The 27515-nt window shown below is 31.6% G+C and overlaps 3 protein-coding genes across 7 annotated transcripts; all 3 read left to right on the forward strand.

Annotated features, from left to right (window-relative positions):
• The first annotated feature begins 695 nt into the window (after positions 1-695).
• Positions 696-3285, forward strand: LOC100527601 (trafficking protein particle complex subunit 2-like protein). Its single transcript, XM_003534436.5, has 5 exons — positions 696-910; positions 1017-1113; positions 1331-1409; positions 1519-1600; positions 2980-3285. Exons 1-5 carry the CDS (start codon positions 878-880, stop codon positions 3118-3120), a joined length of 432 nt encoding a protein of 143 aa, XP_003534484.1. The 5' UTR covers positions 696-877; the 3' UTR covers positions 3121-3285.
• A 2014-nt stretch (positions 3286-5299) lies between these two features.
• On the forward strand, positions 5300-11277 carry LOC100814088 (V-type proton ATPase subunit B 2). Of its 2 annotated transcripts, none has more exons than XM_003534437.4 (15): positions 5300-5459; positions 5677-5736; positions 5938-5993; positions 6120-6218; positions 6577-6636; positions 7286-7397; positions 7474-7682; positions 8389-8520; positions 9043-9180; positions 9426-9576; positions 9664-9746; positions 10389-10436; positions 10629-10682; positions 10760-10843; positions 10941-11277. In XM_003534437.4, the coding sequence occupies exons 2-15, from the start codon at positions 5679-5681 to the stop codon at positions 11124-11126; spliced, it is 1470 nt and encodes a 489-aa protein (XP_003534485.1). In that variant the 5' UTR covers positions 5300-5459; positions 5677-5678; the 3' UTR covers positions 11127-11277. The 2 variants fall into 2 exon arrangements, with proteins under 2 accessions (XP_003534485.1, XP_006587786.1); XM_006587723.4 differs by lacking the exon at positions 5300-5459 and adding an exon at positions 5475-5580.
• A 7964-nt stretch (positions 11278-19241) lies between these two features.
• Positions 19242-24090, forward strand: LOC100814613 (AT-hook motif nuclear-localized protein 23). Of its 4 annotated transcripts, XM_041005155.1 has the most exons (3): positions 19242-19400; positions 19553-20401; positions 21172-21612. In XM_041005155.1, the coding sequence occupies exon 2, from the start codon at positions 19565-19567 to the stop codon at positions 20375-20377; it is 813 nt and encodes a 270-aa protein (XP_040861089.1). In that variant the 5' UTR covers positions 19242-19400; positions 19553-19564; the 3' UTR covers positions 20378-20401; positions 21172-21612. The 4 variants fall into 4 exon arrangements, with proteins under 4 accessions (XP_040861089.1, XP_003534486.1, XP_040861088.1 ...); XM_003534438.5 differs by lacking the exon at positions 21172-21612 and having other exon boundaries at positions 19553-20665; XM_041005154.1 differs by lacking the exon at positions 21172-21612 and adding an exon at positions 21683-24090 and having other exon boundaries at positions 19291-20401.
• The last annotated feature ends 3425 nt before the right edge of the window (positions 24091-27515 follow it).

Here is a 27515-nt window from a genome sequence, read left to right on the forward strand (position 1 = left end):
TATATATGTTTTTGTTATTTTATATTTTTCATCTACTTTAATAGATAGTTTTACTGAATATTCATAGTTTAATAAATTAATTTTTTTAACTTTAAACTATCAGTTTTTAGTTTTTAGCTAATTTCACCGAACATAATAAAAATATCTACATATTCAATTCATATAAAATTATTTTATTTTAAAATATCACATTGATTTTTTATCAATAAATAACATATACACTCGAGTGTAAATATCTTTTACACTTTTTGTCTAATAAAAAACTTTGCATGGTAAATTCATGAATGATAATGGAATGAACACTCACTCATAATAAGTCTGTTTAACCCACCCCATTTGTTGAAAATTTGCCTCATATCTGATCCATACCTATACAAGTATTTTAAATATAAAAAACAAAGAAAAGTAAAAAAAAAAAAAAAAACCAAAAATATATCGAGATATATAGATAAAACTCATAAAAGAAAAACAAGTAAAAAAAATTAACAAAGATTAGTCTATTTCACTATGATATGAAAATCTTGTTAGTGTGGATAATATGTATATGTAAGTATATATGTTTATTGAGCTGAAACTCAACTCATCTAAATTTTTAATTATATAAAAAAGTGAAAGTTAAAAGGAAAAAAAAGAGTAAATAATGATAAGTTTTTTTTTTAAAAGGAATAAATAATGCTAATGTGAGGAGTAAGGAGAGTTACATAATGCGTTCTAAATTTAATTCCAGTAGACCCATGCACACCAGAACACTTCCTTCTGCGGCGGGTTGCTTCCTCCTCTTACGAGCCTTTCCATTCACTCCATCGATTCGGTGGGTGCGGGTGCTGCGAAACCGAGCTAGACCCTGATCGGTGTCGGCACACCGCCGGAGAACAAGATGATCGTCTGCGTCGCCGTCGTCGGTCACCAGGTGAGTCTCCTTCACTTCCCGCTCCCGATTTCAACGTCAGGCGAAAATCGCCGGTTTTCTATCTCCGATCTAAACTCATTTTCCGGTTTCCTCTGAATTCGTGCAGAACAATCCGCTGTACATTCAGAGCTTCACGGAGGCCGACGATGCTCTTAAGCTCCACCACATCGTCCATTGCTCGCTCGATGTGGTCGACGAGCGAGGTGAGTTTGCGTTTACTATGCAATCGTTCTCGTTTTGGAACCCTAGGTTTTTGTTTGTTGTGATTTTGAATTTGATTTATTTATCTGCAATGTTATGTATTTGATGCAATGGTTGTGACTTTGAGATCCTTAAGTTTGGAGAAAATTTCTGTTAAAGATTTCAATTTTAGGGGAACTCTGAATAATCTGAATGTGATGTAATGTGTTTGCTTGGCAGTGAACAATCCTAAAAAGTCTGGACCGATGCTTAATGAGACGTTTTTGGGACTGCTTTATCCTATTGAAAACTACAAAGTGTGAGTTTCATTTGTTATCTGTTAGAGAAGTTTTGTTTGATTATCTTTAATCCAACGATGACATGTTTTTGGATACGCTTTTTTTTTCATAATGTGATGTGATTTGCAGATATGGATATCTGACTAATACGAAGGTGAAATTTATCTTGGTGACCACGGATCTGGATGTTAAAGATGCGGATGTAAGGAATGTGAGTATGGATAGTAATTGATTGTCTTCTTTCATTCATTGCAAAATTTTCTAGAACTATGCTTTTTTCCTTAGACCAGTTCCTTTGTCTTCCTGGGTGCAAGTAAATAATTCGTGAGGTAATTCTTTTAACAATGGTACTAATGCTACTTTGATCCCTAGATTGTGGTCGTAAGATATTGGATTGGAGCACCTAACCATATAATTTAACTACCGATTCCAATTTTTTTTTATGGATTGGAGCACCTATCCTCAGAAAGGAAATGCTGATGCTTTTTTAAGCATGAGCTGTGCATGACAACGTGATGTTTAAAATGTATAGTAGCTATTGCCATTGTATGTATTATGTGTAGAATCTGTTTTTGTTTGGCAGTTACTAAAAGAGGATTTTATGAAAAATTGAACAGGTAGCAGGAGATTAGTAGTCTGTACTGGTGATGAGGGTAAAATGCAAGGAGAGAGTATCTTAGGTATCTGAATTGTAACCACCTGAACCCTTGGCATGTGGGTAGGATTAGGAAGGCAAGGGAGGGAATCAGATAGAATATAAAAGGAGGGCTGGGAGAGAGTAGAGGAAAGGAACAATAGGATGGTATCACTGCTCTATCCTTTTCCTTTTGTTTTTCTTCTTTCACTATTCCTCTGCACAGCTACCTCTTCAAAGTAGTGGTAGACAAAAAGATCTATAGCAAAATATTCTCTGTAGTCATGGTCCTGTGTTAACTTATTATGTGATTGAATTTAATTTCAGTTATAAGAGCAAGGCTGTCATATATCATATAAAAATGATTCAGCATTTTTAGGAGAGAGACTAGCATGTTTTGTTATTGGGTCATTTTTACAGCTTCCCTTTGATGCTCTCCACATTTTTATGGCTTCCCTTTGATGCTCTTTTGTTGATGGTTTTGCATTGCATTGCTGCTTTACTTTGTTCTCTAAGGTATCCTTTTGCTTCAGTAATATTTTTGTTTTATAAAAATTAAAAATCTTTAACTATTTGTTTTTAATTGTTGCCAAATGTTTCACTTAGGAATGTGATATTGTTCTGATTCCCTGTAATCATTTTCTCCTTTGATGAAATACTTGCTTTTGTTTCTAACTTTAGTGGTATACATTTAAGAGCCCCTATATGAAATCCTTCCATAAGTTGCTTAAAATTTTACAATCTTCAATATCACAGTTTTATTTCATGTGCATTTTGTTGTTAACTACATTCTGATGGGTAAGATTTATTGGAGATACGAGTACACGTTTTATCTACTATTCTTTTCATTTTGTCACTTCACTTTAGAGATATGACCTCCTGTGAAGTATGGTATTATAACTATTTGTTTGTTATTTTCTCCTTGCTGACTTCTGGTGGATTGTGCTACTGTACAGTTTTTCAGGAGGTTCCATTCTGCATATGTAGATGCCGTTTCAAACCCATTCCATGTACCAGGCAAAAAGATAACCTCCAGAACTTTTGCAGAAAGAGTGAGCACAATTGTCAAGTCATTTGGCTTGAGTTCTGCTGGGTGAACATCTATAACTGGTGCCTAGTATGATGATGCTTGGTTGATATTTGGCACAACTTTTCTTTTGTTATTCTAAGCTCCTGCCTTGTAGTTTTAGCAGTGGTAAATGCTTAGGAACATTTTGAACAGAATCCTATTTTCAATATATCATATTCAAATTGAACCATCACATTTGCTTAAACATGAATTTGAATTTTGAAAACATTTCTCCCTACAAATTGTATAGCCTGGCTGAATGGTTGCTTGCCTTCACGAAATCACTTGTTTGATACTAATGTCTCAAGGTGCTGAAATTTTGATGAAGTATATACACATGTCTACCGATTTCCTGAAAGCATAGTTCTCTGAATATTTAGAGGTGTACAATTTCTCTGAATATATTAATTATTAATTATTGCTACATGGGGCCAATAAAATTTGTTTGAGCAGATCTTCCAAAGTTGTATCTTTATTTGGGTCTTCTATTTTTATTATCAGCATTTAGACGGGACTTTGGTCCATAGACAATATCATTGCGATTCCGGACATTCTTTTAAAAAAAATAAAATTATATTATATATTAAAAAAGACTCGACACCAGAACTTTTTAAAGATCACTCGTTTAAATATTTTAATTATGTCCAAGCACGCTTAATTATAGATGACATCAAACGCCCTTTACATAGTGATTGCAATTTAGAAGACTTGAGTTGTTGAGATTCCTATGAACCTTACTAATTCCCCTATTACTGATGGACTATTTATTGAGGATTCCGTTAATAAATATTCTTTTTTCTTGATCCTGGTTAACAGAAAATGAGGTTTTGATTAATTTGGAGTTTGATTAAAAAGTAAGTAAAATTTGATAATTTTTTTTATTAAGGATTGAACTTGAATGACAACTGAATGATTTAATTTTAATTTTAACATATTAATCATTTATATTTAATCATTTGGTTCATAAATATTTTCTTTTAAAATTTATTTAAATTTATATTTAGACTCACTATTTTTTCCCGTGAAGGGGACAGAGCGCCGCCATTAAAATTGTATTACACTTTTTATTTCAAAATATGCGAAAAAACATATAAGTCATGTTATTCATACAATAATTTATACAACGATTTTTTTTTTCTTAAAAAAAGAGAAGGGAGAAGGAGAAATTTCAAATGTAATAGACAATATGTATGATAAAGAAAAATAAACACAAAAATTAATGTATAAATTATTTTATGAATATCCCATCTTTTTAGCAATTTGTTTAAAAAAGGTTTACTATCTATTTTATTCCTATGTTTTTTACAATTTTTGTTTTTAATTCTTGAATTTTTTTTATTTGACCAATCTTCCTTTAATTTTTTTTCCTTCCTTACATTTAGTTCCTTAACATAATTTACTTTGTAAATAATGAAATTTTGCCTCCGGTATCATTTAAAAAATGTTAGTAATATATCTTCTAACACAATATTTTACCTGTTAAAAAAACACAATTTTTTAAACATACTATTATTTATTGATATTTATTAGAAATAATAAATTTTTGTAAGTTTTACTTTTATTTAATAAATTCTACTCATAATTTTATAAATTTTAACTAATAATAAAAAATGTTGTAGAAAATTATATTTTCCTCTTGTCATTTCATATAAGAACTACACTCACGAGAACTTTGTGTACAAAAATCAACAAGAATTTTCATCAATTTTTTTAAAAATAAAAATATACAATTACTCAAACTATACTATTTTCTTTTTGTTACAATACTATACAATATACAATATTATTTTGAAAAGAATAAGTCCCTGGTTTTTTAAATAATATTAAGGGTAAATATTGATTTTTATTGCTTGAAAGTACGAGAAAATAAAAAATTGGTCCTTGAAATATAAATATTTAAATGCAACAAGTGTGACGAATTGGTTTTGAATTAAATTTGTAAAATTATTTTGTCATTAATTATAATGCTTAAGGATCAATTTAATAATAAATTACATTTTTTATAACCAATCTAATTCTAAGTTGTAATTTCTAATGATCCACTTGTCATTAAATTGTCTCTAAGATTAAATTTTTATACTTTTTATACCTTCAAAAATTAAATTTAAATTTTTTATCATTCAAATGATAAATTTATCAATACATCACATTTTTATTGACCATAATAACAATAATATAATAAAAAAAACATATTTTAATTATTATCTGTCTTGACAATAATTGTTATTTCCCCGATGGTTCCTGAATTTGTTTGGCCCATCTATTAGATCTGTCACATACACGCCCACATCAACCATCTTTTCTCTTCGCTGTTCCTCTTCAGATCAAACGCACACAGTTACGCTCTTCAAATCAATCTCTTCTCAGGTTAGTTACTCTCTTCATTCCTTCAATCTCGTATTTTTTCTCCACACACTAATAACTGAACATTAAGGATCAATAATCACTGAAAGTCTGAAACGTTTTTGTCCTTAAGCTATTTGGTTTGGTTGGTTCACTATTCTTCCTCTTGCTCTGCCTTTAAATACTTAGTGGCTGTTTTCACGTTTTGACTCTTTATAACGGTTCTTTCTTCATGTTCCAGAAATGGGTGTGGCTCAAAACATTCCCGATGCGGAGGAGGGAACCTTGGAGATTGGAATGGGTGAGTATCGTTTCTATTTAACTATTTTGCGTTAGTTTTGCTATTATGATTGTGGATGTATTCACCAGTGTTTGATAAATCTAGAAAACTCTATGTTTGATGCTTGTCATTTTGAAAAAAAAAAAGAAGTCATTTTTGAAGGGGTATTGGATTGATCAAATTTTGATTGGTAACTTTGTGAATTGTCTGTTTGTGCTGCAGAATACAGAACTGTGTCTGGAGTTGCTGGGCCATTGGTCATTCTTGATAAAGTTAAGGTAATGACTGTAGTGTGATACTCCTCTGTATGCTATGCTTATTCTAAAATTTTCAACTTTTCTCAATGAAGATGACCAACTATTTTTTGTGTTGTGACCGAGTTTTATGCTGATCAACTCCATCAGGGACCTAAGTTTCAAGAGATTGTTAATATTCGCTTGGGAGATGGAACTACTCGGCGTGGACAAGTGCTAGAAGTTGATGGTGAAAAGGCTGTTGTTCAGGTTTGCCTACTGACTTCTCCCTAACTGCCTAACGCATCTCTAATCATCTGTTCTGCTTCTTGAGACTGGGAGATGGTAGTTGCATATATCACGAGGAGATACTTCACCCTTATCTTTGATATGATGACGTCCCCATTTTATTACTTTACCTATTACCAATTGTTATAGGATTCTGCTGGTATTTCTCAAGCTTTATGAATTATGAGTTAGTAAGAAACCCTTCATTGTTGTATGCTTTGTTGATGTTGTGGTATTGATTTCAATAGCAAATGGTTTTGTCTGTCTTGTTCTATCTTCTGCTGTTGCTATTATTGCAAACAGTGGGCTTGTTTATTTACCATATTGTACCATTCACCAGGTCTTTGAGGGTACATCTGGGATTGACAATAAATTTACAACTGTGCAATTTACCGGAGAGGTATAAACTCTTTTTATTTATTATCTACTTTATTTCAAATTTAAATGTAAATTTATGTATGCAAATTTTGTTTTGTATTTTTTGTCAATTTTCTGTTAATTGGTGACTTTGTTCAGTAACATTGTAATTCTAATTGTGTAGGACCTAGATAACATGTTAACTATTAGTTTGAGAGTTTTATTTTGGTAGTTGTTAATTTAGAATTGGGTCTTTCAATGTGTTCTCATCTAAATTATAATAGTTAATAGATAAGATAAATCCTAGTATAGAATAGTAATCCCATTAGCATGTCTAAACTGTGGTTGAGAAAACAGTGAAGGGCGGTTCATTGTTATCAATATTGATTACATTACCTGTCAATTGACTTGATTAAATGAAAAAAATTATATTATGAGTTTGATTTTAGAAGGGTATTTTGATATATATACTGGTTAGCATGTTAATTAAGATATTAAATTTGTTCTAGAAGGATAATTTCCCAAGTTTTATTGTTTCGAATCTGATTACCTTATAATTGCTCTATTCCCTTCTACAAATTTATCCATGTTATTGATTATTGAATCTTTTTCATTTTGATTGTTTGATTTGCTTTGATTCAGTTTAACTGTTGACTCCCATTTTTTTTCTCAATTATTGTTTTTGTTCACAGGTGTTAAAAACTCCAGTATCATTGGACATGCTTGGCCGCATATTCAATGGTTCTGGAAAACCAATTGATAATGGTCCACCCATATTACCCGAGGCTTACTTGGACATATCAGGTATAAAATTTCTTCTGGGGAGGTATGAATATGTATGTTTATCTTTGCCTTTTTTAATATATCCCCCATAATTCAGGAAGTTCCATCAACCCTAGTGAGAGAACCTATCCTGAGGAGATGATACAGACAGGGATATCTACCATTGATGTCATGAATTCTATTGCTAGAGGTCAAAAGATCCCTCTATTCTCAGCTGCTGGTCTCCCCCATAATGAAATTGCTGCACAGATATGCCGTCAGGCTGGCTTAGTCAAGCGACTAGAAAAGTCTGATAATCTTCTCGAGGTATATACAATGTATTAAAGTGAAGTGAATTTCCTATGTTAAATGCTCCTGAATCATGAGTTGAGGACCTCACATTTTGTATTAATACTTTCTTAGCATCGGCAATTTGAGTGTTTTCATCATTCAGCAGCATGTTTGAGGACTTCAAAAGAAAGTGGACTTATTGGGCTGACCTCTTGTTAATGGTCATTGCACATGCATTACTTTAGTTGCAGGATTTAATGCAGTGGAAGAGTTGTGCCTTTTTTTTTTAAATGAATTAATTCCTTCAATAAATGTTGAGTTCATTCCTTGTACTTGCTTGAAGGTTTATTTATATATGGTGTCCACTGTCTAGTAATGGGTCTATTGTAAGATGTCGTTACTTTCATCAATAAATGAGGACTAATGTTTGCTCTGTTTGAAGATTTCTATCAAGAAGAATTAAATTTTTATTGCTTGCAACATATGTATTATTGCTTGGTTGACTATCAGGCATGTGGCTTTAGAATCAGCTTATTTTTTGCTTGTTTACAGGGGATATTAAAACGTGTACTAAATGACCTTACCTTTTGTTTTATCCCTTACAGATTATCTAGTTATCTAGTTTTCTGCTAGTTGCCTTCAAATTAATAAGGCTATTTTCTTCTTATTCATTTATTGGAACTTGCTACTTTACACCAAGATGAAGAAAGTGATTTTTCAATCGAACTTTGTCAATATACAGGGTGGAGGAGAAGAGGACAATTTTGCCATCGTGTTTGCAGCTATGGGAGTTAACATGGAGACTGCACAGTTTTTCAAACGTGACTTTGAGGAGAATGGCTCGATGGAGAGAGTGACCCTTTTCCTTAATCTGGTAGTCTTTAGAACCAGTATGCAAATGTTCTTTTATTCCCATTTCTTTGTTGTTTACTTGCCTTCCTGATTTCCTTCTTTGTAATTTTATCTATGTAGTTGAGACATTAAAGAAAAATATTGCCCTTGTTTGTACCAATATTGTCTGGTAATTGGAATTACCAGAATATAATTTTATTTTCTTCATTTTTCTATGGGATGCTACATTAAAATTATTCCCAGTCAGGATAGTATCAAAATGTTATTGTAATCTGATCATTGTATTAATCAAGACAAATTGACATAGTTGTAGTGATAATATGTCCATGATTAATACAAAACAATTATTTTCCCTTGTTAAGCTGAATTACTTGTAAAATTTTGAAATAGAAATTTTTTTAGGAAGTACCATTTGATGGATTATGACCTTACAGTTGTTTTTTTTGTGGATTATCATTGTGTTATTTTCAAATTTTGATTTCATGACCTGTATGAAGGAACTGATCATTAAAATTCTCTCTTTTGTTGCTGTGATTCATTATAGGCAAATGATCCTACAATTGAGCGTATCATCACTCCTCGTATTGCTCTTACTACTGCTGAATATTTGGCATATGAATGTGGCAAGCATGTTCTTGTGATACTCACAGATATGAGTTCTTATGCTGATGCTCTTCGTGAGGTAATGCACCAAAAACTAACTTTTATAATAAGGTGGCAAAAGAAAAGAAAAGAGATGAGTAATCTTTTATAGCCTCTATTGGGATTATAGTTTCCTTGTTTGTCTACAAATAATATATCAAGCTTGCACAATAATTTCTAGTTGACATTTATTTATCTCTTTTTCTCCGACTATAAAAAGTAACTAAGTATTTTGCAAACAATTAGATTGACAATGGAACTATTGACCCCTTCTGGATCCTGTAGGTATCTGCTGCCCGAGAAGAAGTACCTGGTAGACGTGGGTACCCCGGTTACATGTATACAGATCTTGCAACAATATACGAACGTGCTGGAAGAATTGAGGGGCGAAAAGGCTCTATTACACAAATTCCAATTCTAACCATGCCTAATGATGGTGATGAAATATTATTGAATCTTATCAGCTATCATGCATAATGCACTCTCAATTCTGACTGATTGTTTTTCTTGAACTTCTGTACAGATATTACACATCCAACTCCTGATCTTACAGGATATATTACTGAGGGACAGATATATATTGACAGGCAGTTGTATAACAGGCAGGTGGGTTCTTTGAAGATTTTGGCTGCTGTAAATATTGTATAAAATGCTGGGTTAGTCACCTGAATTATGTACAAGAGAATTTGGTGCAGAATAAATCTTAACATTTGACGCATAATGTTAATTGAAGAATAGTACATTTTCCCCAACATGTAAATTTTCTTTCTATCATGGCCTTAACAAGTATTTTGAAATGGTTTGATTTTATATTTCCATTGACACATTAAGGTAGTGCTTGGTGTGTGGATAGAATACAACATGGCATTTCTGTTTTGAGCTTTTGGTTCCTCCTTAGTTGAACCAAAATGTACCCTATTTTTGTGTCGTTTTCTATTCTATGCTATTTTTAAAATGCACCAAACATAAAATAAAACACATTTTCTGTTCCATCCCATTTTAACTCGTTTACCAAACACTACTAAAAATTAAGATGGAATGCTGTGACAAATAGGGTCACCTGTAAGATCAATAGAGATTTTATTATGTTCATCCTTTCATTACTGCATAAAATGAAGCCATCCTTTTATTCCAATGATCTGCTCTGTTCTTGATGTATTTAAGTAGGTATCAAATTAAAGCCACTTTGCAAATTGCTTACGAAATATTAGACTGAAACTAAACATTCAATTCCTTTTTTATTGGCAGATATATCCACCAATCAATGTCCTTCCATCATTGTCTCGTTTGATGAAGGTGAGGTTAATCTTGTTAGTTTGATGTCAAAATGCCATCAACTGATAAAATTGTGACTTTTTGGTTCGGTGAGTGGTCCCTACCACTGGATTCCATCCAACAATCACTAAAACTCTGCAACTTTTTTTCCTGGCTAAAGCAGCATTACCCTTGTTAGTTCAAAAAGTAAATATTTGAGGTTTGCTTATGCAGAGTGCCATTGGTGAGGGAATGACACGAAAGGATCATTCCGATGTGTCCAACCAGGTCTGGTTTTGCTTGTTTACTACATTGCTATTTTTTCTGTTTATAAGCCATCTTATTGGTGTTTTGTTTCTTTTCAGCTCTATGCAAATTATGCCATTGGAAAGGATGTCCAGGCAATGAAAGCTGTGGTCGGAGAAGAAGCACTTTCATCTGAGGACCTGGTCTCTACTACTTTTCTCTTGGGAATTCTTGTTTGAGTATGGTGTGTTTGTCCTTGAAGTGGTGGTACTAATTAATTTTATTCTTTTTGATCAACAGCTGTATTTGGAATTTTTGGAGAAGTTTGAGAGGAAGTTTGTTGCCCAAGGAGCTTACGATACACGCAATATCTTCCAGTCACTAGATCTTGCATGGACTTTGCTTCGGATTTTCCCTCGCGAGCTTCTTCATCGTATTCCTGCAAAGACTCTTGATCAGTTCTACAGCCGAGATGCCGGAAACTGATGATATAATAGCAAGGTCTTATACCTTAGTCACATGCTCAATCATCTTGTAATGACCGTGACGATTGTTTTATTTCTTAGATTTCTCATCCAACAATCTTTATTTCTTCTATCCACAGCATATTCATTATATATAATAAAAGGTTTGAGTCTGTTTGAGTGTCTCATATTTTGATTTCCTCAGTTAGTTAGAATGAAGACCCCATAGATATTTCCATTTCCTGTGCCATTTTTTTTTCTGGGTGATGGGGAAAATTAGTTGTCGCCAGTGATGGCATTTAAATGTATTGTGGGATTTCAGTGCTGTTAGTATTTTTTTATTTCCCATCTATGTTGTTTATTAAATAAGTATCTGTTTTTTTTTTGTTTGGTTATTCATGATATTTATATTTATAATCAGGACAATTGCGGACACTTTGATTTTTATATTTTTATTTTTATTGTTTTGCTTGTTAATAACTGCAACGACCTTAAAATTTTGGGAGAATATCTGTGCATCGTTTATCATTGTGGGGGTAAGTAAGAAGCCTGCTCATTCATTTTAGGGTACAAAAATGTGTTTGAAGTTCATTTTTTCTTACCAAAACTAACTTTAGTCCTCACATTTTGAAAACAATGATTTTAATTATCATATTTACGAAAATGAGTGAAATTAGTTTTTCAACTGCTAGCTTATTTTGACGATGTAGTTAATGACTGACATGTGTCAATCACGTGTTAGCCACTTGGCCACCACATGTTAGCATGTGTGAGTGGCAGGGCAGTCATGTGACAATAGAAACTAATTCCTCCACATTTCAATAAAAACGAGGATTGAAATTACAGTTTTTTAAATACAAAGATTAAGATCAACTTTGAAAATCTTTTATATTTTATCCTTTATTTTATTACCATGATGACAAAAATATGCTGCAGCTAGATTTGACCCAAACATTATCACTCTGGTCTGTCCTGATGAACATATTTAAAACGTGCATTTTTCTCTAAACAACTAATATGCCCTAACATTAGAACCTAGAAGCCAGACGTCCAATGCAGTGCCCCCCTTTGGCAGCCACAGCAAATTTGTGCTGTCTCGGTTGTGTTTATATATATACATATATATAAAGGGGTGTCAATTACTTAATGTTGTATCCGAAAATGGAGTGTCAATGTTAGAGAGCTGTTATAATATCATAATTTTTATGTATAGTCAAAATAAAATAGTAAAAACACGTATACATAAGATAATATATTTTATGTTAAAAAAAGATGATATACTTTAAATTTGGATATACACGGTAAGGAGTATAATACATGATCATTCTGGTGATGGTGACTCTATTAATAGTTGGATTGGAATCCTATACTCGTAGAAGGATAATCAGTTTTGTGCTTTGATACGTTTTCTCTACCAGTAATGTCAACTTTACAAGTCACATGCAATTGCATAGACACAACAAAGAGATAAAAAAAAAACACTAGGGGTGAGCAGATTCAGATAAAAACGTGGAACCAAAAGAAAATTATTATTAATTATAAAACATAATATCTTAGGTAGTTAAATTAACAAAATAATTTTTACAATCTTATTAATACAGTTAACACACTTGACAAGACAATAACAAGTGCAATAAATTATGGATATTTTAAAGAAAATCACAATTGCATACATTCTTATTATGCAATGCATCAGAGTCGCTCCAAATCACAATATCTTTACAGACTCAAATCTTCATCGAGAGATACAAATCTTACTCTAGCTAGCTGTTACAACCCTAAACCCTAAACGCACATTCCAAATGTAGCTCACTCTTTTAAAATTCAACTTTAAATGCGTATGTATGCGATACTCGATCCTACATTTTTACTACATCAGATAGTATAAGGCTTCGCCAACCTACACGACAGTGAGCATCACTTGGCTTTTATCTCACCAAGTAATTAAAATTGTGTGGTAAATTTTAAGCCACACCATACGTCAATTTTATATTTTATTAATTCTTTTTTCTTTTAATATCTTAGTGTGGATAAGAGCTAAAAATTTTGCGCGTCCTTCTTCATATTTTTCACATGCCCAAAAGGTTAATATGGTCAAGGATATGTGTGTAAAGTCTTACAAAATGAAATTGTGGTAAAAATGCAATCCTATACATTAATTTCAGATAAGCCGCTTGATAAAATTCAATTTATAATAATCAATTATATGAAAAAATTGATGCTAACTAAATATTTATTAATTTAGGTTATATTGGGTGTTGATCATCACCAATGTTACTATACTAACTATCTATTACATGGATTCATTGCATCGTGATCCCAAGAATCACATGCATGGACATGAAAAATTTGTTCAATTAGTAAGCATATTAATTTATTGTGTATATGTTTTTCTTTGGTTCAGAATTATGATGTTTTACTCTGCTATTATATTGGAGTTAGTGTACCAAATCTCTGTTCAATAAGATTAAGTGGATCGTTGTAGAATACTGTAAAAATTAACTTCAAACAATTAAAATTAATGATAGATGCACTTTAATTTATTTTTTCTTGGTTGTATATGCAGTTCCACAATCCAACGAACAACATTGACTATATATGGTTACTATGTCCTGAGTCTGCTCAACAAAAATAAATTCTAATTTCATTTTATTTTGATGCATTATTTCACAATACTTTTTAGATCATAAAGGTGTGCGTGCACCTTGTATACTCAAGATGAGATATCACAACTAAGGGAAGAGTGACCATCTTTTGTGTGTTTCAACATTGTCTCTGCACAAAGCATAAATATTTAGCATGTATTTGGTGTAACGCCATAACACTTCCCAATTTGATAGGGATGCAAATTGAAACATGTTAAATTACGTAATTCAGAACTCTCTTTAATCTATTTTCTAACAATTTAGAACGGATCTTACATGTACAGCCAATAAAAGAGATGCGGCGATCGATGTTATTATTCTCTGTGGATTTTCTTTGGGATGCGAAGGATGACATGCAGAAAAAGAAATAATACATTCAAAACCTTTGCACAACACTTGATAGTAACTTTTTGATGAAATTGTTGAGTTTCAAGCCACAAGATAAGTTGTATGTATATTAGGAATTGAATTTTTTTTATTAAGGTTTAGGTGACTTAAATGTAAAATGGAAGATTGTATTTTACTAAATGAAACTTATTTGAATGGATGCATTAGAAGTTGTTTTTGTTTCAACTTTTAAGAGAACTTATTTATTATAGTTGTTACAATTTTCACTATAAATAGAGAAGAAAATTAGTGGAGAAACAACACATGAAGAGAGTGTGTGAGAAGAGAGATTGTGAAACAAAGTCACTTTATTGAGAGAAAAAATATCCTTGTGTGAGAGTGTTATCATTTCTTGTAACCATTGAATGGGGTACTCGGGTTTGTAGAGTAATACACTATTTGGGGTGAGTTACAATCTTGTAATCATTTTTGTACTAAGGAAATACTTTTGAGACAGTTCGGTAGACGTAGGCAAGAGGTGTCGAACCACGCTAAATTCCTCTGTTTCTTATTATTCTTTCTACGGTGTAATATTTGTTGTATTCTCATGATCCTTTGTGGGTGTGAGTAATTTTATTTGAGGGAGTGTTGATTATCCAATAGTGGTATTAGAGCTATGGTCGGGAGCACACAAAGGTTTGAGATACCGTTGTTTGATGGAAAAATAAATTTTATGATTTGGCAGAGTACTATTCAAGACCTTTTGGTGCAGCAAGGTCTTGATCAGGCGTTAGAAGATGAAAGGTCAACTTTTATAAATGAAACCAAGTGGAATAAGATTCAAATGAGGGCTGTGAGCACGATTCAGTTAGCCCTTGCTAGCTCCCGAGATAAAACACGTGTTGAAAGAGATAACATCGAATACCTTGTGGGAAAAGCTCGAGAATATCTATTCGTCAAAGTCGCTAACCAATCGCCTTTGTTTGAAGATGGAGTTGTATCAACTCAAAATGGAGATGGGAGGAGATCTCCATGACCACATCAACAAGTTCAATAAGCTAGTAAGTCAATTGTTAAATGCAGATGATAAACTCTCTGATGAGGAGTAGGCGTTGTTGTTGGCCTCACTACCAAGGTCCTTCAAAACTTTGGTTCAAACATTGCTTGTGGCAATGTCAACTTCGAATTTGGATGAAGTGATCGTTGCTCTTAGAGAAAATGAGAGAATGATGAGAACTGAAAATATTGATGATGAACACAATGCAATAACTATGGTGGAGTCTGAGCGAGGGAGGAATCATTCAAGGAGACATGATGGGTCAAGAGAAAGATCAAAATCACAATCGCATCCATAACGAGATATAAGTAACATACAATGTTACTATTGTAGTGAGAATGGTCATGTGCAAGTGAGATGCAAACAAATGAAGGAGAACTTGAAAAAAAAATAAGAGATATGAACAAAGATAGCGTCAACTCCCAAATTAGTGAAGAAAAAAGTGTTGAAGATGAAAATAATGTGTTTTTGGCAACAAATGATGAGGTTGCTAAAACAAAATGGGTGATAGATTCTGCTACCTCAAAGCTCATTTGTCGAGATCGAGAGATGTTTGATACTTTGAAAACTGATGGAGAATTTGACCATTTCAAGTTAGGGAATGGTGGAAAAATGAAGGTTGAAGACATAGGGAATACGAGGATGAAGCTCCATGATGATACTATTCAAACTTTCTCAAATGTGAGGTTTGTACCTTCTGTTACCGTCAATATGATATTACAGGGTACAAGTATATTGGTTCAAAGTGGGGATGGAAGGTGTACAAAAGGAGACACTTGGTGTTGTGAAGACAGAAAAATAAAGGTAACCTTTACTATTTGGATGGACAAACCTTGAAGAGGAACCAAGAAAGCAAAGTGAAAAAGAAAGTGAAGTTTTTTAATGTTGTAGAAGTGTTGGGAGATACTTCCATTGGAGGGGGAGTTTGTTCACTTTCAAATTGATTAAATGATATTTCTCTTTTGGCTTAAGGGGGAGAATTATAGAGTTTCAAGCCAAAAGATAAGGTACATGCATATTGGGAATTGAATTTTTTATCATTAAGGTTTAGGTGGCTTAAATACAAAGTGAAAGATTGTATTTTACTAGATGAAACTTATTTGAATGGATGCATTAAAAGTTATTTTTGTTTCAACTTTCAAGAGAACTTATTTATTATAATTGATTGCAATCTTCACTATAAATAGAGAAGATAATTAGTGGAGAAACGACACATAAAGAAAGTGTGTGAGAAGAAAGATTGTGAAGCATAGTCACTTTGTTGAGAGAAAAATATTTTTGTGTGAGAGTGTTATCATTTCTTGTAACCATTGAGTGAAGTACTCGGGTTTGTAAAGTGATACACTATTTGTTGTGTTCTCATGATCCTTTGTGGGTGTGGATAATTTTATTTGAGGAAGTGTTGATTACCCAACAAAAATTGAGTCCATATCTACCCTTAATTAATGTTGTTCCCTTCGCAGCCTAACAACATTAATTTCTTTAATTTCCTCCAATCTAAATTTTTATTGTTAGCTCGTCGTTATATCTTCCTCGGTCATCTACGTACTAAAATGGAACCCAGAATCTTTGGCCTCTTACACTCTTCTTTAAGAAAAACAAATTAACTAGAAAAATGATATTTAGTCATTTCCTCAGCACTCTTAATATATATAGCTAGCACAAGCTATTTAAGTCTAAAGTTGAGTAGGAGTTGTAAGCAGGTCGATTTAAGTTGAGTTTAACTAAATTCATGATCCAATCTAATCAAATTTAAATGGGTTGGTTTGGATTGATTTTTCAAAAAAAAATATTCAAACCAACTTGTTTGTAAACTCTGGGTTAAGTCACGTCAAGGAATCAAAACATTTAAATTTGTGTTGTTAACGCATTTAAAATCTAATATTTTTATAAGCTAAAATTTTTATTAACCTATGTCATACTATTTTGGTGTGTTTTTGATTTCTGACATGGTTGAGATGCGATTGCGAGTTATGATTGAGTGAGGAGTGACAGAAAAAAGATAGGAGTTAAAACCTTGATTTCGTGAGAGTGACTTAGTGAAATGGTGAGAATTAAGAAAAAAAAAAGACAATCTCACTCTTAATTATTAAGTCTAATAATAATAATAATTTATTTTTAAAATTAAAAATATATATTATATAAATAATAATTTAATATAAATTAATGGATCAATAAGTTGGACCAACGATTTCAGATATTAAAAATTATAATCTAACTTAAAACTTAACGCATTTGAATAGATTGATTCGAATTTGACTCAAAAAAATACCCAACTCAAATTATTTAAATTAATTTGAATCATTTCAAATTCATGCATGACCCATATCCATCAACACCCATGAAGCTGAGTGTTGAAAAAATGTAATTATTCCTCCTTCTCACTTTCAAACATGCGTAGGTATCTAATTATATTGACATATTCTTCTTTAATTCATTTTGCTCTTAATATGTTATGCAAAATATGCCCGGCCTTCAGTACTCTTGCATTTTGCCAAAGTTCTCCCAATAAAGATTTTCTCTATTTTGCGTCTCCTTTTGTAATATCTTTTTCTTTTGCCTTCACATCTAAAATAAAGTTCCATGTCATCTGTCAATCTCTTAATTTCTGTTTCCAAATTTCTAAATGAGTCCGAGTAGAAGAAGATTTGAATTCCCTTATTATAGGCTTCGATTCACCCAAAATTTTCATTTTATATTCTAACGTCTGAAAGTCACAATAGAAAATATTTAAAATTAATTGTTGACAATTTTAAGAGTTAAAAAAGAATTCTCATTAAAAATAGACTAAAATTACACTTCAATTTTTGAAAGAGAATATATAATATAATTTTTCCAAATTATATGAGGAAACAATATATATATATATAATTTGAGCATCTTATATCAGAGAAAAGTGTAATTTATTCAATTTTTAAATATGTAACATGTTTAAATAAACATTAAATGGTTATTTATCATATTCAGCAAAAAATGGTTATTTATTAATATACTAATAATTTTTAATAGTTAATAATTATACTAAAAAAAGACTTTATTGTTATATAAAATTTTTCGAGGAAGAATTAAGAAATTAATTAATAAGCGTAAAATTAACAAATCATAAAGCTGGTTGGGCACGATGCTTAAGAATCTAGATTGATTTTTATAAAACATAATATTAAAACATACAGAGAAAATCTAAGCTAACTAGTTAAGTAGAGGGTTTTGACTTAAGTAGAGTATATAATATGTAACATATATTATATATATTAGCAAAGGGATCGATAATTAATTCCAATGACGGCTAAAAAGAAACATCTAATTTTAAGGAGAGGTAAAAAAATATATTAAGGACCATCTAAATTTTATTTAGGGAAAGAGACAATTAAAGTTCACTCATCAATAGACAAAAATATACTTTGTGAATAATTTTTTCGTTTGCTTATCCATTTCCCCCTCTCTTTTATACTGTATATTTTTCTTTTTAGCAGGGAGCTTTTATGTAGGCCAAGGCTAATAAACTATATGAATATATTGGACGGATTGTGTCTTGTGATCATTATTACAAACATTAAAACTTTTTGAACTTCAAATGCATGTGAAATAAATTAATCTTAATTACACAAAAGTCATTTAAATTCCACAACTTGTATTAATTTACTTTTGCCAGCTGGTGTGTGAAAACAAATGACAAGGCATCTAAGGGAAGATTTCAACCCTAACAAGATATATAGGAAGAGCTGCACGTTGAGTCAAAACCTTTTGAACTAAGTCAAAAGACTGTTATAACAGATCAAGAACTATTTGTATCCCTGGTGTCAACAAGCCTTGTTTATGTTCATTGGTGAGCAAAAGAAAAAAAAAATACACACTAATTTTTTTGTAAAGTAATTGTTCAACATGTGCAAGAATTACTTATTAGCGAAGGGTTCAAATATTTTAGGTTTTCTCTTTGTCGAAAGGTGACCTAGGTTTCCTAAACAATCATCCAACCTCTCTGTCTCTCTCACCCACTCCCACACATCCTCCAAAGATATAGACACAACATGTTAGCTTCACCCCACACGATTTTAAAAACTTTATAAATGTGGTTTTCAAAGAAATCAATAAAATAAGTACATAGTTTAATCCCATGATCATTATTTTATTCTTCCGTATACTTTTATGGTTGTGAGAATGGCTGCAGGTTTCCCACTTTATTTGTCTCTCTCTTTCCCTTCTAACCTCCCATTCCGTTTTCTCTGCAGTACTCAATTGATCCCTTTGTTTTTCTATTCGTTCTGAGGTTTGAATCATTGGGCACTCCCTAATACTTCTTTTAAAATTCCCTGTACATAATTTAATTCTTCATGTTACTATTCTAATTAAATTCCTCTTATTTTAATTGCTCCAATTTTTTTTTTATTTCCTTTTGTTTTTCTGTTTACACTTCTTTAGAGCTTTGTGTGTATGGCCGGCATAGACTTGGGTTCAGCATCACATTTTGTTCATCATCGCCTTCAACGCCCTGACCTTGAAGACGATGAGAACCAACAAGACCAAGACAACAACCTTAACGATCACGAAGGGCTTGACCTAATTACACCAAATCCAGGTCCTGGTGATGTTGTTGGTCGCAGGCCAAGAGGAAGACCCCCAGGTTCAAAGAACAAGCCAAAACCACCAGTTATCATCACAAGAGAGAGTGCAAACACCCTTAGGGCTCACATCCTTGAAGTTAGTACTGGTTGTGACGTCTTTGAATCGGTCGCTACCTATGCAAGGAAGCGGCAAAGAGGGATATGTGTCCTCAGTGGGAGTGGCACCGTGACCAACGTGACATTGAGGCAGCCGGCCGCGGCTGGTGCCGTCGTCACGCTGCACGGAAGGTTTGAGATCCTCTCTTTGTCAGGATCATTCCTCCCACCTCCAGCTCCACCAGGTGCTACAAGTTTGACTGTGTTCCTTGGTGGAGGACAGGGTCAAGTGGTGGGAGGAAATGTTGTTGGTCCTTTGGTGGCTTCTGGGCCTGTTATTGTTATTGCTTCATCTTTTACTAATGTAGCATATGAGAGGTTGCCTTTGGATGAAGATGAATCTATGCAGATGCAACAAGGGCAATCATCAGCTGGTGATGGTAGCGGTGACCATGGTGGTGGAGTTAGTAATAACTCTTTTCCGGATCCGTCTTCCGGGCTTCCATTCTTCAATTTGCCACTAAACATGCCTCAGTTACCTGTTGATGGTTGGGCTGGCAACTCTGGTGGAAGGCAATCTTACTGATCCAGAGTCTTTGGGGGCACAAAGGTGAGAAGTTGAATTGATCTCATATATATTGGTCTTCTCTAATCTTTCCTCTGAATATTGCTTGTGAAGAAGTACTGATTTTTCTATTGAAGAATCGTTTTGTTTGGCTAGGTTTGTTGTAAGGACGATCAGTTTCTAGGAACAACTGTAAAACGTTTTCTCTTGGTTGCTGGAGTTATTAGACTAGACTGTTGTGCATTAACCTTGAGTTGAATAAATCATAGGCTCAAATCAATAACAAAAATATATATTTTGGATTTTTAAGTTGGGTTGTGATGATGTCTATACGTATTTCGTTTTTCATCTAACAATTTCTTTGTTTCCATGATTAATTAGCAAAGAGAGGAACAAATAACAGTGGATAGTTTTACTCTAACATATGTGAAAACATCAAAACAAAAACACAATCTTGAAGTTATATGGATAACCAACCAACTCGCTCATCAAATAATCAAGACAAATTAATAGATCATTTCTCTTGTTTTGTTGGTATTCTAGAGAATAATTAATTAAGAAATCCTAACATTATTGCTTTTGACCGAGTGAAGTGGAACATCTCTCTCTTATAATTAAGTAACTCCGGCCACCACAAACAAGTGGGGAAAAACTAATTATATTTCTTGATTTCTGTTTCCATTATTTCATTAGGCCGGCCATTAATAGAAGTCGTGTAATAAGCTTAATTAATGTTTTACTAACATACAATTTTTTATTAACATAAAGCAATTTGAGGCTTCTAAACTTGATCCCTTCTAAATTATCTATTTTAGGTTTGAATCAAGCTAGTTGGAAACAAAGGAAAGTGGATGAAAGAAAAATACACGAAGAGTGAGATGAAAGAAAAGAGTGTGATAGCTAGATCTCCAAGTGTGTCATAACATTTTTTAGGGCGTTACGAGAGAGTTTGGCTTGATAATATATAATGTGTAAAACAAACCTTGTTAGAAGCTAAATAGATTCGTCTATCTTATATTTACTATTATCCAATGGTTCAAAGCGACAAAATCTGTGCAAGCAACTACTTTACGAAACTAAGAATATTTTCCAGCTTTTCCTATACAGTAGATGAGCTAACTTTGATTGCTAGATTGAGTGAACTAATTCAATATTCTTTCGTTTTATACGTAAAACAGATTCATAAAGATATAGGATTTAACCTATTTCACACTGGTCGTACCTAACAAGAGGCATGTTTATCCACATAATGTCTTAAAAGCATAACATGCTGTAGCTTTGATATACTTGCATCCAACTTTTCTTTCTTGTTTTTCTCCCTTCTAGTTAATGCTTTAAGACGTACTCTCAAAGAGCAACAAGGCGATCTTTTTAGAGGTTAGCTTAGCCATCATGCTTCTATTATCCACGTAGTTTCTCTCTCTTTTGCACACACTTTTATATAGCAAATAGAAAAAGGCAAATCATTATCATACTTAAGTTGTTATATATGAAGGAAATAACAAGGAAATATAGGTAAGAAGAAGAGAAAACACTCTTAACTTTTCTTGAATACTATATTTGATTCCATGACTTCCTTGACTTACATGAAAATATATTTCATATACTTGTACAAAAGTATTTATAAAAACACTAGATATATACCTTATGATATGTGAATTTTTGGTTCATTTTAACCAAATTAATTGTAACATCATGAGTAAATTATACTAATCATTCTTGAATTTTCATAAAAGCACACAGCCTTTTTTCTTTTTTAAACCTTTATAGTAACCTTTCTGGTAGGAAACACATTGTAATATTTTTTAAATAATTAAGAGAGTTAGAGTAATGTATAAGGGTGTCAGTATATGTTTTTTAAATAATATATTAAGGCATTAGTGTATGAGTAGAAAAGATAAAAAAAAAATTGTGTAATTTAACAAAATCTCATGAAGAGTAACTAATGTAATTTACTCTAACATCGTAGGTAAGAGTGAGGATAATCTTCTGGTTATTGGTAATTTTTATGAGATGAGATGAATCACTTCGATTGTGTATTTTCCCCGTTTCCGGCACCCCCCAACACACACACAAACAAAACAACAATCTTTTTCTTTGCTAAAAAGCTTTGGATCGAGCATAGACGCATGCACATACTTTGCGGATTAACATAATATACAACAAACGCTTTATAACCCTTTCAATATTTACTTTCATGGTTGTTTCACTAGAACTACTATCTTCTTTTTCTTTGGTTGATTCGCCAAACTTGCATTTTCCGTTCTCTTTGATTTAATCACCGAATTGAAATAGCCTCTCTTCTCTCCTTACCTTGGTTGCATCACCCTCAATCCACTATCATTATCCTTGGTAGCTTCAGAATATTTGGCTTTATTATTGTCCATTTCCCTTTATTTTCTCCTTCCCTTGTGAAAACATTCCACAAATTTTTATGCATTTTTCTCATGAACAATATCAGTTTCTGTGGTTTAGCAGTATGGGTTTCTTTTGTATTCTTTCAATAAAATTAAGGTCAGTTCGTCTTAGAGGAAAAGATTCAACTATTTAATTGTGTAAACCTGAAACTCTATTCAAAATTTCGATTCCAAGATAATGAAAATATATAAATAAGCACAGTTGAAAAAGATTCCTGCTTAACGTCTAAATATATTTTAAGAGATTAATCACTTACTTTTGACTTTTGAGTGAAAGATCACTTTGGAAAACATTTAAGAGGAGTTACTATCCTACATTAATTAGCAGGAATGACACTCACTTTAGGTTAGGTAGAGTATAATAGACTTATAGTGCTGATTTTCGCACTCACATTTTAACAAATATTTGTACCTAGACTTATATTTAATTTATACACAATAGAAATTATATAATATTTATTTCCACATTCTGAATATCTAAATACTTATATTTGGACTCATTACTCATACTTTAATCTTTAGCCTACTAGAAATGTCATTTCATGTCATAATTAAATAAAGATATATAAAGCAACGGTTGACTTGTAAAGTTCTCAAGCCACCAACTTAAAAAAAAAAAAAAAAAAAACTTTGTAGTAATATAAAGCACTGCGAGATAAGCACAAAGATGGAAATAATATTGGATGCAACACAGGAGTTAGAATTTTTAATTTTAAAATAATAAGATTAAATCCTTTAAAGATATGATTTATAAATTATAAATTAATTAAGATATGGCAAAAAGTTGTAAGGCTATAATAATATTTTATTTTAAATTTAATGCATTAAATAATGTTTAATTATGAGTCTAAGTTGAATAATAAAATACTCATACTGACATTTATTTCTATAAATATTCATTTCCATGACTCCCCTTCATATAATGGATTTTTTTTTTACAACTATCCACTAAATTTAGGGTTAAATAATGTTTAATGTATTTCCATGACTCCCCTTAATATATTTGTCAAAATGCATACCAACCTTTCAACGATATTATGTTGGCATGAAGTATCGTGGAATCAAACAAAATTAGTTGGCGGCCACGGACCCTCTGCTAGCTGTTGGAAAATAACTGCGGAGAGTACAGTTCAATCTAGCACATACATTCTTCTTTATTTTATTTTTCTATTAATATTTTGTTTAAGTAAAAATATGTATCATTGATTTAGATTCATGTAGTTCAAAGGCATACATTTTTGTCAAAAGTAATTCAAATATGCAATAATAATATATTGTTTCTGCAACCTGGACTCAAGCTCATGGACAACTTACGGAGAGAGAAAAATGTGATTGACACGTTACCTGTAAGCCTTGCTAGTCTCTAAACGATAAAAGACTATCGTTTAACCACCACCAAGGTAGTCAACCATGTCTAACATAAAATACAATTACGAAACTATCGACCAAAATTTCATTAGAGTCTTTCCTAGTTGCAGGAACTTCACAAGAAAATTTTAAGATTTTGTGACATATAGCATGTTCTCATCACACAAATTAAATAATTAAAAGATGTCTTAGAGTGTGCATACATGAAAGAAAGCTAGAATCAATGTTCATATATAGTGTTGATCTGACTCTGTATAAAAAGGAATAGAGAGAATTACTCTCTGTATAGAGTTTTCCCACAATTAATAGTTTTCTAGCTGTTTACTAAGTTCAAATTAAATGAAACACAATTTTATAGTCAAATTAAATGAGAGGAGGAATCTCCGTTTGGAATAAAGTGAGCAACCCAACTCATCATAGGTAATTCACATCAAAAGTCCAATAATATATATATATATATATAGTCAAGTATTATGACTGAATTAATAATCTCCAGAAATAATATATTTAATAATTTATTTTTTTATTATAAATAATTTATTAATGCTAATCCACAAATAAATATTCTCTCAATCTCCCACTCGAATAATCAATTATTAAAGTTATAAAATTATTGCAATCAATTACAGTCAAAACGTACATGTCAATATATGGTTTAAGAAATATAAGTCTTAATAACATTAGAAAAGGTAACATCTGAATGAGATAAATATCATTTAACTTATATTTTATATGCAAGATAGATAAAGGAAAACATAATTTTCTAGGATAAATATGTAATTTCAACAAATGATTCAAGCATTTTTATAATGTTATAAAAGTTATGATAATAAAAGTGTTGTATTGAATGACAATAACGAACGATAATAAGATTAATTAGGAGAAAAAGAAGAATAAAAAATTTAAAATTAGTGATAGAACAATCTAAATGTAAATTTTTAAAAAAATGATTACTATACAATTTAGTGATTTCAAAATTATCAATAGAAAAACAATTTCCGGTCACTAAATTTAGCAACTAATTTAAGTCCGAGACTTAACCAAACATATACTAATACAAAATATTTAAAGAATTAATGAAAGCTCTACTAGCTAATTCCAAACATTTAAAGACTTAATTAACCAAACCCTAAAAAATCTCCAACATTTAAGTCTTTTGGTCATTGAATCTAGTATTATGTACTTTGTAGCAATGTACTTAATTTGAGTTTAAAATTCTAGAATTTTTTTCTAACTGCCAAACATTTTATATTAAAGTTTTATGAATGCGAAGAACTCTTATTATTCTAAGCGAAATGCATAGTAGCAATATTATTGTTGCAATTATATTACAAGAGGACTAAGCATACAAGTTCAATTGACTATTGAGTATTCTTTTCCAAAAATGTGGGATGACAATTGTCTACCTTTTGTCTTCATCAAGATTTTTCTTTTCTTGGCTTTGTCTTCATCCAGAGTTTTCTATCATCGACTTTTTCTTCATCAAAACTCTCTCATATGTTATCACCAGAAGTCATATTCGGCATACATTAATTTGAAAAAAAAATAAAATACGCATAACCACATACTTGACATGCAAAACTAAAGAAGTTATAATTGTCCACTCTAACATTTTATAGCACAAAATTTCCACAATGCAAATATAAATCCTAAAATAGGATTTTACCAATAAAGTAACTCAACATTTATAAAATAGAAAATTATCAAAATAATTTGACAATATGAACGTGATCAAAATTAATCTCTAACAACATTCATAAAATATACTAAATATGACATCACTCACAATTTTTAACAACTCACTCAAAGTCAAATGTGACAATAAATGATAGTTAAATTAACGTACTTGAACATAGAATTGGGATATAAGCAAAAAAAGAACATGGGCATATACTTAATTATTAATATTAGAGGTGTAATTTTAGAAACAAAACATATAAATATAATGTTACTGACTAACTATATATATTAACTAGTTTCCTAAAATATTTAATTGAGTCTCATAAAGAAGACTGAAGAGGAATCCAATAAAATATTTGCAGGGATCTCCAATGGAATCCGTAAGCCAAGCTTCAATATGCATGGTCACAATCGAAGACTCTCGTGTTTTAAGTTAATAATTATAGGATGGTAGGACTGAGAGTTAAAGAAAGTGTATACTTCACGCTTATTATATGCTTGTCTCAAATAATCTTTTGAATAAATTAATATATATATATATATATATATATATATATATATATATATATATATATATATATATATATATATATATATGCGTGCGTGCGAGTGAAGTTTTGTGAAATTATATAAGCACATTCTTTATTTTTAGTCATTATAATAGCTTTTCTTATAGGATATGTTAGTATAATATATAAGAGATATTAGTGTCATATTTTTAAACATTAAAAGGACGATAATGAAACATATAAGAGGCTGTCAATAATGTTCTCAAACATAAATGAAGGTTAGTATAAACATAGATGAAAAATAATACTATGTATAATTTTAAGAAATAATTCAAGGTATGCTAGTAAAATTTGCTCTAATCTTTTCCATGCATGTTAGGTGGGTGGCGTCCTCTACCTAAGTGAATGGTGAAAGCATTCATATGGGCTTCCGTAATATTTTAGTGCTGGTTGAGATTAGTTTAAGTAAAGATCATCTTCATTTACTAGAAATCTCCATTAGGATCTCACATGTACCTTGTGTCTTTCTCTCTTCTAATGAAAATTTCTGATCAGTGGAGAGATTAGTTCTTATACATTATATAAGGAATACTCTCAACTAGGCCATGCATGTATTGGGTTGTTTCATTGCTTCACATTTAGCCTAGCTAGTATGTTAGCTTTGTTGAATTTGGGCTGCTTATGTGAGATGAGACGGGCCTATAGTCCAATATAGAGTTTAAATCAAGAGCTGAGTATGCATCTTCTTCTGGCTTCTCCTATAGAGATAGCTCTCGCTTTCTGGTATGGTTGTAGGGGTCATACCCTATTACTTTTCTTTGATGTAGCTTGTTTTAATTTCTGTGTTTTTTAGACTTCCCTTTGTCTAACAGAGAGAGAAGATGAAATGCGTCCTTTACATTTTTGCAGTAATAGAATATGACAAACATAGGACATGGTTAAAGATATTTTATGTTCAAGAACGCACATGGGATGCGCAAATGAAAATAATTAATTGCGCTCAATGCAAGCAAAACAAAGTTTAGCGACGCGCGACTTACGTTTTTTAACGTGACCGACGAATAAAATAAAAAGACATTGGCAAGCCAAACGAATATGGACTTATTAATTTTATTTTTGTTTGAAAAAAAAATAAAAGTCTGTATAACATTGAAAAATTATTTTGCAAGTCAACTTCACATGAAC

Source organism: Glycine max, chromosome 9, assembly GCF_000004515.6.
Source record: "Glycine max cultivar Williams 82 chromosome 9, Glycine_max_v4.0, whole genome shotgun sequence".
In the NCBI taxonomy this organism is placed as follows: domain Eukaryota; kingdom Viridiplantae; phylum Streptophyta; class Magnoliopsida; order Fabales; family Fabaceae; genus Glycine; species Glycine max.